The 10,986-nt window shown below is 40.9% G+C and overlaps 1 protein-coding gene across 1 annotated transcript; it reads right to left on the bottom strand.

Moving 5' to 3' along the window:
- Nucleotides 1-7,207: 7,207 nt before the first annotated feature.
- On the bottom strand, nt 7,208-9,839 carry LOC135520659 (uncharacterized). Its single transcript, XM_064946379.1, has 4 exons — nt 9,743-9,839; nt 9,166-9,495; nt 8,519-8,682; nt 7,208-8,198 (listed from the first exon to the last, which is right to left on the bottom strand). The coding sequence occupies exons 1-4, from the start codon at nt 9,810-9,812 to the stop codon at nt 8,064-8,066; spliced, it is 699 nt and encodes a 232-aa protein (XP_064802451.1). The 5' UTR covers nt 9,813-9,839; the 3' UTR covers nt 7,208-8,063.
- Between the last annotated feature and the right edge of the window lie 1,147 nt (nt 9,840-10,986).

Here is a 10,986-nt window from a genome sequence, read left to right as displayed (position 1 = left end):
ATCAAAAAGTTTGTTGATGACTTTTGAAGCGATCTCTGTTCCTGATTTACCCCCCAAGGGTTCAGCAATTACCTATTTGCTGAAGAGGTCAGTATTGGTTAGGACGTACTGTTTACCAGACGCTGTTCTCTTCTCAAGAGGGCCAATGAGATCAATGCCCAGGACAGAAAATAACTGTCTAACTTTGATAGGAAGCGTCATAGGGGCCCTAGCCTAGCATTTGGTTTGGTACAGCGGCGGTTAATATAAGCCTCGCTGTGTGCCTAACCGACCGATGCAACATGTTGCAGTTTTGTTGTTTGTCACCTCCACCTGCCATGCATATTATTACAATGGATATATCCAAATAATTGGCAATAGAAACTAAGGTAAAACAAATGAAAATGCACATAGTTTGCTGACATTTCAGCTGCTTGATGTGATTGTTGTAACGCTGAATTTCCACGATACGGATTGAATTGGCTAGCTAGCAAAGCAGACGTAATGTCAGTCACAAAGTTAGCACTTACCTAGTAGATAGTTTCTTCCTGCAGATGTTTCCAGGTACTGTTTAGAGATAACTGTCTTGAACAAATATATGCACTATCAATCGAAAAAGTAGAGCCAAGACCTTGCAATGGCATACAAAACTCCTCACATAAACCCTCAGCACTTTGAAGTGTGAATCCGGATTGGCAGACGTAGCAAATGCATGCACCCACAGAAAATATTTTAGCTGTCAAGGGAAGGTGTAAGAGAGAGAGAGACATCTGCAGAAGCTCAGCCATCCACACAAAGAGACGTGTGTGCTGTGAGAAATTTTACATGACGTCACGATCAGAACGACACTTAAAAAAAGCTTAAAGAGAGGGTGAAGAGCTTCAACCGCCTTGGGTTTGACAGCTCTTTGTTTGAGTCCAAGGCCACTGTCCTTGACACCCTGAGGTGAAGCTCTGGATTTTTTTTATTTATATTTTTTACCTTTATCTTACTAGGCAAGTCAGTTAAGAACAAATTCTTATTTTCAATGACGGCCTAGGAACAGTGGGTTAACTGCCTGTTCAGGGGCAGAACGACAGATTTGTAACTTGTCAGCTTGGGGATTTGAACTTGCAACCTTTTGGTTACCAGTCCAACACTTTAACCACTAGGCTACCCTGCTGCCCCGGCTGTCTTGAACATGGCCAACCTACCAGTGATCCCAGACTCTCAGCACGCTTATAGGTAAGGGCACTCAACATGTACTGCGCTGATACAAATGACTGATGATTGGTTGAAATAAATTGATATTAAGATGTTTGTGGGAACTGTGCTGTTAGATTTCCACGTAGCCTTTGATAGTATTGACCATAACATGCTGTATAGGGAAAACTTGCGTTATGGCTTTTCAACCATATTGTGGATTCTGAGCTATCGATCTAATAGGTTTTCTTTCATGAACGCTTCTCTAATGTCAAAGTGTGGTGTACCGCAGGGTAGTTATTTAGGCCCTCTCTTTTCTATTTTTTACAAATGACCTGCCACTGACATTAAACAAAGCATGTGTGTCCATGTCAGTTGATGATTCAACCATATACGCATCAGCAACCACAGCTAATGATGTCACTGAAACCCTTAACAAATAGTTGCAGACAGTTTTTGAATAGGTGGTCAGAAATAAATGCAACATGCAACAATTTCAATGATTCTACTGAGTTATAGTTCATATAAGGAATTCAGTCAATTGAAATAAATTAATTGGGCACTAATCTATGGATTTTGCAGGAATGTGAATACAGATATGCATCTGTTGGTCACAGATAACATAAAATAAAAATGTAGAGGTTTGTGGCTACTGGAATGTTATTCCCGCTCCTCTTTAATGGCTGTGCGAAGTTGCTGGATATTGTTGTGAATTGGATCATGCTGTCATATCTGTCGATCCAGAGCATCCCAAACGTGCTCAGTGGGTGACATGTCTGAGTATGCAGGCCAGGGAAGAACTGTGACATTTTCAGCATCCAGGAATTGTGTACAGATCCTTAAAACATGGGACTGTGCACTATCATGCTGAAACATGGGGAGATGGTGACGGATTAATGGAATGACAATGGGCCTCAAGATCTCCTAACGGTATCTCTGTGTATTCAAATTGCGATTGATAAAATGCACTTGAGTGCGTTGTACTTCGCTTATGCCTGCCCATATCATGACCCCACCGCCACCATGGGAGATTCTGTTCACAACGTTGACATCAGCAAACCGCTCGGACACACAACGCCATACAGGTGGTCTGTGGTTGTGAAGCCGGTTGAACGTACTGCCAAATTCTCTAAAACGATGTTGGAGGTGGCTTATGCTAGAGAAATGTATATAAAATTATCTCTGGTGTAAAAACAGCTCTGGTGGACATTCCTGCAGTCAGCATTCCAATTGCACAATCCCTCAAAACTTGAGACAACTTGGCATTGTGTGGTGTGACAAAACTGCACATTTTAGAGTGGCCTTTTATTGTTCCCAGCACAAGGTGCACCCGTGTAATGATCATGCTGTTTAATTAGCTTCTTTATATGCCACTACTGTCATGTGGATGGATTATCTTGGTAAAGGAGAAATGCTCACAGCAATATAAACAAATTTGTGCAAAACATTTTTGGGGCATATGGAACATTTCTGTGATCTTTTATTTCAGCTCACACACAACACACTTACCGCAACAGACATGCCACCAGGGGTCTTTTCACAGTCCCCAGGTCCAGAACAAGGAAGCGTACAGTATTATACAGAACCATAAGTGCATGGAACTTCCTTCCATCTTATATAGCGCAAGTGAACAGCAAACCTGGTTTAAGAAAACAAATAAAGCAACACCTCACAGCACAATGCCTCTCCTTCATGTGACCTACTTGTTGTGTTTATGTACTGACATGTATGTGGAAGTGATGGATGAACACACACACACACTACATGTTAATGTTTTTAAACGTAAATCGTAAAGTCTTTTGTCTGTAATGTCGGACCCCAGTAAAAGTAGCTGGCGCCATTGACATCGGCTAATGGGAATCCTAATAAATCAAATAAAATAGGATGGTGGGGATCCAATTTCAGTATTGAAACAATTTAGCAAATTTCGAGAGACCGACCGTAATGTTTGTACAAACCCCGGTTGTTACAAACCAAACGTTGGGCTATAAGCAAGGGGAAATAATGTCTAGATGCTTTTTACAGTGGCGATCCAGCTAATGAATTGGCTGGCTGGGCTGAATAGACAGCGATTTCCCAGATGGATCAGAAAACAAGATGCCAATTTTTGTGTCATAGGTCTACCCGGGCTAAACTGGTTCTTTGTATGGCTTAGAGTGCGTCTCAACCAATCACAATGCTTGTTTTGACCAACCCATTGTAGAATACACAAAACCACCTCAGCCTTAAGTATTCTGATTTAAGAATAAGATTTATACATTCAGAAAAACTTTGACTTCTAAGACACAGACAATCTCCAAAATAAATAACTAGTAGAGTGTGTGAGTGGGGATACAGCCTGCGCTCCGTATTCGTGTGCCATGCAGGGTTTGCTCTGTGTGGTTTGTCGTTGAGTTATTCACTCACTGTGGTGGGTTTCTGAAAATGAGTGGCATGTAAAAGAGAAGCATCCAGGTTCCCCTGAGGTGTTGGGTATAGTTTCTCATCTCTCTGCTGCCACCACATCAGAAGCCACCTGTCACCAGCAGCACACGGAGGTCTGGCTTACAGGATATGTGTCAGTGTGACATTCAATGAATACTTGACTTATGGTTATGATTTTGGATATGACTGTAGAATACAGTATGTTGAAAAAACAACTTAATGATGCTGCTCATGTATATTGACATATAAATTGGACATTTATTAGAAAATATTCAAATACATTCAATACGTTACTCTTGGCGTTAGGCTCTGCTCCTTCGGGGTAGCTCACTGCCAGAGCATGCATAATGATAACATAATAATAACAATAATAAAGAGTGAAAAGGGTATGCTATACCAATACCCCTGACTGGAACAAAAGCAGTGCCCAAACAGGGGAGTCTGGGGTGGGTGGTCAGAAAGCAGACATGCAGGGCGAGTACCGCATGTTACAGAATAGCATGTCACCAAGAACACCAGTGCATAGCTTGCACACAGCAGCCATCATGGAATGAGTGTGCATTACCTGGTTGATGAAATAGACCGCCATATTACGGTAGAGTGAATCTAATTGGTTCAAGATCAGCTGATACAAATACTCTGGTTTCCTGTTTGAACTTGTCTTCACGTGGTTTAGACAGAAACCTTTCCAAACATACAATATACTGTAAGAAATATAGCTGAACATCCCCAATGCGTACCACACACACATACAGTTGATGTCGGAAGTTTACATACATGTTAGCCAAATTCATTTAAACGCAGTTTTTCACAATTCCTGACATTTAATCCTCGTAAAAATGTCCCTGTCTTAGGTCGGTTAGGACCACCACTTTATTTTAAGAATGTGAAATGTCAGAATAATAGTAGAGAGAATGAGTTATTTCAACTTTTATTTCTTTCATCACATTCCCAGTGGGTCAGAAGTTTACATACACTCAATTAGTATTTGGTAGCATTGCCTTTAAATTGTTTAACTTGGGTAAAACTTTTCAGGTCGCCTTCAACAAGCTTCCCACAATAAGTTGGGTGAACATTGGCCCATTCCTCCTGACAGAGCTGGTGTAACTGAGTCAGGTTTGTAGGCCTCCTTGCTCGCACACGCTTTTTCAGTTCTGCCCACAAAGTTTCTATTGGATTGAGGTCAGGGTTTTGTGATGGCCACTCCAATACCTCGACTTTGTTGTCCTTAAGCCATTTTGCCACAACTTTGGAAGTATGCTTGGGGTCATTGTCCATTTGGAAGACCCATTTGCGACCAAGCTTTAACTTCCTGACTGATGTCTTGAGATGCTGCTTCAATATATCTACATCATTTTCCTACCTCATGATGCCATCTATTTTGTGAAGTGCATCAGTCCCTCCTGCAGCAAATCACCCCCACAAACATGATGCTGCCATCCCCATGCTTCCCAGTTGGGATGGTGTTCTTTGGCTTGCAAGCTTCCCCTTTTTTCCTCCAAACATAACAATGATCATTATGGCCAAACAGATCTATTTTTGTTTCATCAGACCAGATAACATTTCTCAAAAAAGTATGATCTTTGTCCCCATGTGCAGTTGCAAACCGTAGTCTGGCTTTTTTATGACGTTTTTGGAGCAGTGGCTTCTTCCTTGCTGAGCGGCCTTTCAGGTTATGTCGATATAGGACTCGTTTTACTGTGGATATAGATACTTGTGTACCTGTTGCCTCCAGCATCTTCACAAGGTCCTTTGCTGTTGTTCTGGGATTGATTTGCACTTTTCGCACCAAATTACATTAATCTCTAGGAGACAGAACACGTCTCCTTCCTGAGCGGTATGACGGCTGCGTGGTCCTATGGTGTATATACAGAGGGGCAAAAAAGTATTTAGTCAGCCACCTATTGTGCAAGTTCTCCCACTTAAAAAGATGAGAGAGGTCTGTAATTTTCGTCATAGGTCCACTTCAACTATGACAGACAAAATGAGAAAAGAAATCCAGAAAATTACATTGTTGGATTTTTAATGAATTTATTTGCAAATTATTGAGATAAACTTTTGTTATTGACCAAATTCTTATTTTCCACCAAGGTTTTCACACACTGTTGCTGGTATTTTGGCCCATTCCTCCATGCAGATCTCCTCTAGAGCAATGATGTTTTGGGGCTGTTGCTGGGCAACACGGACTTTCCGTGTTGCCAAAATACCAGCAACAGTGTGTGAAAACCTTGTGAAGACTTTACAGAAAACGTTTGACCTCTGTCATTGCCAACAAAGGGTATATAACAGTATTGAGATAAACTTTTGTTATTGACCAAATACTTATTTTCCACCATAATTTGCAAATAAATTCATTAAAAATCCTACAATGTGATTTTCTGGATTTTTTTTCTTCTCATTTTGTCTGTCATAGTTGAAGTGTACCTATGATGAAAATTACAGGCCTCTCTCATCTTTAAGTGGGAGAACTTGCACAATTGGTGGTTGACTAAATACTTTTTTGCCCCACTGTACTTGCGTACTATTGTTTGTACAGATGAACCTGGTACCTTCAGGTGTTTGGAAATTGCTCCCAAGGATCAACCAGACTTGTGGATGTCTACAATTTGTTTTCTGAGGTCTTGGCTGATTTCTTTTGATTTTCCCATGATGTCAAGCAAAGAGGCACTGAGTTTGAAGGTAGGCCTTGAAATACATCGACAGGTACACCTCCAATTGACTCAAATGATTTCAATTAGCCTATCAGAAGCTTCTATAGCCATGACATTTTCTGGAATTTTCCAAGCTGTTTAAAGGCACAGTTAACTAAGTGTATGTAATCTTCTGACCCACTGGAATTGTGATACAGTGAATTATAAGTGAAATAATCTGTCTGTAAACAATTGTTGGAAAAATTAATTGTGTCATGCACAAAGTAGATGTCCTAACCGACTTGCCAAAACTATTGTTTGTTAACAAGAAATTTGTGGAGTGGTTGGAAAATGAGTTTTAATCATTCCAACATAAGTGTATGTGTTACGGATACCAGTATCCTGTGTGTGTGTATCCTGTGTTCTTTTCTCTCCTTCTCCCCTCACAGGTGAAAATCATCACTCCAACGATCCCGGATGAGACCCCACCTCCATAGCACTTTGTCCTCACCTGTGAGTATTGTTTTTGGTTATGGTGTTTGTGTTTGTTTGCTGGTGGGAAAAGGGGAAACCAAGACAAGTCGCCCATGGGCATACACTACCCGTAGGTAGACTTTGTTAAATACACTAGTTAGAACTGGGCGGACCACCCACTGTATTTTTGGTTAGTTAGTTAGCTGTTGTTAAAGTAGGCTAGTCTAGCTTAGGGGTGTTTTTGAATACCTATTATTTCTTTCCTTGGGTCCAGCTCAGCCCCTTTTCCTGCTACCCCCCCCCCCCCCCCCCCATTACCGTGTGTTTTCAAATAAATTTCAGTTGTCCTGGTTATTTCGTTCACACTTTTACTTTGTCACTATTATAATTATTATGTTACGGGTCTCATTACCATCCCCCCTAGACTGTCGGGCCAAAAGGGATTCGTAACAGTATGTAAACTTCCGACTTCAACTGTATACAAATACAACATAAACATGAATGCACAAGTTGAATATCACATGACTATTAATCATGTATCAATATTTTGATTAAAAGGCAATAAACGGTGTGAATATGTTTCTCACCCCAAATCATACTTTACATGTGAACTGGTATTCAAAGTGGAAATAATTTTTAGGAAGTTGAAACTGACTCGTAGGCTTCTATCCGGATGTACCTGATCAAATTTAGGCAGCTAAAATAGTTGTACCTATGATCAAATATAATAAAGGTCTTAACAAACTGTTCTCATTTTAACGTTGAAGCTCTTTTGACTGTGTGGCAGACCCCATGCACTGGAACAGCTTTCTGAGTGGTCCAGTGACAGTGACCTAAAAACATTACTCACCACAGCACTGTTTCAAACTAAAAACCAATGTAAAACTTATGACGTATGATGTATTGAAAAAAAAGGTATAGGTAGGCCTCCATCGCTATCAACTTTACACCTTATGGACTAAAACAGGGATATTCAACTGGCGGCCCAAAATTTTACATTTAGTGCCAAAGTGAAAAGCACTGTAGTTGTCTTATTTATTGAGAAATGTGTGCGTCGCATGTGGAAAATGTCCGCCCCCCTGAAATGATTTTTTTGTTGTTGTTTTTTTTACATCTGGCCCTCGTAGGAATATAGTTGAATAGCCCTGGAATGTAACATTGGCTGTTCCCTGCTTCCCGCTGGTCTTCTGTTGAAATACAAATACTTTCCATATAGAGAATTTATTCACACACATAAGCATGTTATGGTGCGACACACACAAACAATTTACCGCTAAGACTTGCATTGAGGCTAGAACTGTGAAATACAGCAGAACAGGCTTTTCAATTCTGAGAAAGTAAAGAAGCAATATTCAGAAAAAGCATTTAAAGAAGCTACTCAGTGGTCCTACTTCCTCCTTTGAAAGCCTGTGTGTCAGGTGGACAAGTGTGATTCCTGGCCATGTCTTCATAGAGACTCTCAGGAATGACCTGGGGTATGGATCCTCCCTGTTTACAGCACCTCTTCACCTGTGAAACAGGAATGTTGCTTCATTCATATATTATGCGCTACAAGCAATCATATTGTCTTATTCAACCACTTTTTAAATATTCTTGGACATTGATTAAAAAAATGATGCACCTGAATTGCCCTTTGTCCATTTCAGTCACTACAATGACATTGAAAGGACATTGTATTTTGACAGAGTTTAGAACAAAATATAAATCTGCACACTAGTGTTATGCTCTGAACATGTTTAGCAGGACGAGGACAACTTTTTGATAAAGGACAACGTTTTGACAGATACACGTGATTGACCCATCACCAAGGCAACCTTCAGCCCACTCACCAGTGGAGCAACCCAGATGAGGAAGATGACACACAGCAGGATGGCCAAGATGCTAATGATGATGATGTTTACCACGCCAGATGGGCACGGCTTCTCATTGGCTGGGTGAAAGGGGGTCAGCGTTACTGCAGTAGCTGTAGGACATGGCAGCTGTAGGACATCGTCTGTGGAAGACATCACCAAATGGGAAAATCTAATCAGTATGCTGCAGCACTCACACAAAATAACTATCAGAGACAGAGTTGTATAAAAGAAAAGCCACTGAAGAACAGTGTTTCTCAAATAGTTTGTATCGGGGCCAGCAAGCTATGGTTGTTGATAATGAAACTAACCCTCAAGAGCTGACTAAATGAGTCTGGAACACAGCCTGTCTATGAACCACAGATTGAGAAACACTAGTCTGGGTTCTAGATTACACACATTTCTACATGTGAAATTGATTGTTCATTCATGAGAATATCACATCCCCTAGAGCCCTCAAACTCAACTCCTTATTTTCATTGTTCCCCTCTAATCAGGGACTGATGTAGACATGCGACACCAGGTGTGTGCAATTCATTATCAGCTAGAACAGAAAACCAGACGGCTCTGGACATCGTAGGGTAAGAGTTGAATACCCCTGCCCTAGAGTGTAAACACACACCTACCATTCACCACCACCAGAGTGGACCCTTTGCCTTGGGTGATAACATTTTTGAACGTGGATTTGTTGACATTTGTGTAAACACACCAGTAGACTCCTGTGTCCTCTATGATCAGGTTACTGACGGTGATGGTCAGTTGGTCCACAGGTCCCTCAGTCTTCACTCTGTCCCAGTAGCCTTTCCTGGTGGACAGCGTGGAGTCACGCCTGTGGTAATACAGCACCTCCCTGTCCCTGTTCAGCCCAACATACAGGTACATTCCTTCCTGGTCTTTTAGAGTGGTGGAGCACTTCATGGTAAACTTCTCCCCTGTCTTCACCCAGAGAATGGCTTCTATAGAAAAGAGGCGAATGTTAAGATAAACCATGATTTGGAGAATTTGTGTAATACATAGATAAACATGTTTCTACAAAAAAAACGTCAGAGTGGAAATTCAAAGGCTGAACCCGTTTTCTCCCCCCCATCTTAAAAACAGGTGCAAACTGCCTCTAGTGTAAACTTTGCTCCTGGTGCAAAAAGGCTTAACAGAGCCCAAACTGGTGACTCTAAATTCAATGTTGGGAGAAAAAAATATTATTACCTGTTGCTGTGGTCGATGTGCTGAGAGAGAAACCGATCGACAGCAGACACCAGTGCAGTAACATCTCCATCACTTAAGCCCTGGTTACTGCTGTCTCTCTGTCGGTCTGACTTTTAAAGACAGAGGAAATGGCGTCAATGTCATCAAAGCCCCTTCTCAACCACCACTCCCTCCTCAACCATCAGTATTGAACATTATACACCATCTAAACAACAACCCTTTTTTTTTAGATATGTGTCGTCATCTTATCATAGCGTCAATGGGTGTATTGTAGTAGCCTACTAAAGTACTGCACTTTGTCTGGGGAAATGATTCAAATTGAACTCATTCTGTCTTTCATCAGGGTACCATTTCCTGTACTATCACCATATGACCCCTGGATCATTTTCACTTTTCAATGCTAACTTTATTTATCTTTTTGCTGTTACATTACCCAACTTGACACACAACAACACACACATCACAGGCTGGGGGCAGCCTCAGGAGATCTAGGGTAAACGGGACTTGCTGAAGAGCACAACAGTGGAAAGTAGCTGAATGGATATTGAAGCCAGCAACCCTCTGGCTGCCAGTTCACTCAGTTATTGAAGAGAGACTGCCGTCTAGTGTCAAGCTAGAACAAAACAAGCAGAAAGGAAAAGGTTTTATACCATTCCCCAGAAGAGTCTATTCATATGTTTATTAACAAGTAATCAATTAGATTTTAACTAACAAGACTGTTGTTCTACTGTGATAAATACAATTATAAAAGGCTAACTGAAAAAGTACAACAGAAGGAAGAGATGGCTATAAATCCTATAAGTTCAATGGCATACATATTGTAATTATGTAAATAATCAAAACGTAATAGAAACATGAAATCTGAATACTACATTTAGCTTAGTAACATAACCCTACATAAATCTTTGGGGGGTTTTCTCCCTCGAAATATGTAACCTGTTTGCCTGACGACTCAAATTGAATTATTCCGCTGCTGTATCATTCGCAACGTACTTCAGTCTGAGACTGCCACCATTGAAGTCATTTGTGATGACATCAAAATGAGAGGTTGTACCAAACAAATTCATCAGGGATAGGATCATCTCTAACCAATCAGAGTATCAAAGCCAATGATGAATTTTCAAAACGGTGCTTTACTCAACTGTTCTGGCTCTAGCCCAACCCATCAGTTTGTAGGACCTGTCAGATGGTCTAGAATGGATTTCCATTGGATTTCCATTCCATTGGATTTCCATTCCATTGGA

Source organism: Oncorhynchus masou, chromosome 4 (genome assembly GCF_036934945.1).
Source record: "Oncorhynchus masou masou isolate Uvic2021 chromosome 4, UVic_Omas_1.1, whole genome shotgun sequence".
Classification (NCBI taxonomy): Eukaryota; Metazoa; Chordata; class Actinopteri; order Salmoniformes; family Salmonidae; genus Oncorhynchus; species Oncorhynchus masou.
Note: the sequence above shows the minus strand (reverse complement) of the source record. Positions and strands in the feature narration are given on the sequence as shown.

What these genes read in the sequence shown, in the direction of transcription:
- LOC135520659 (XM_064946379.1), bottom strand. Translation starts at nt 9,812, where the DNA reads ATGGAGATGTTACTGCACTGGTGTCTGCTGTCGATCGGTTTCTCTCTC. An exon ending in CACATCGACCACAGCAACAG is followed by an intron (nt 9,496 to 9,742) that starts GTAATAATATTT and finishes TCTTTTCTATAG; the next exon opens with AAGCCATTCTCTGGGTGAAG. An exon ending in TCATCTGGGTTGCTCCACTG is followed by an intron (nt 8,199 to 8,518) that starts GTGAGTGGGCTG and finishes CCTGTTTCACAG; the next exon opens with GTGAAGAGGTGCTGTAAACA.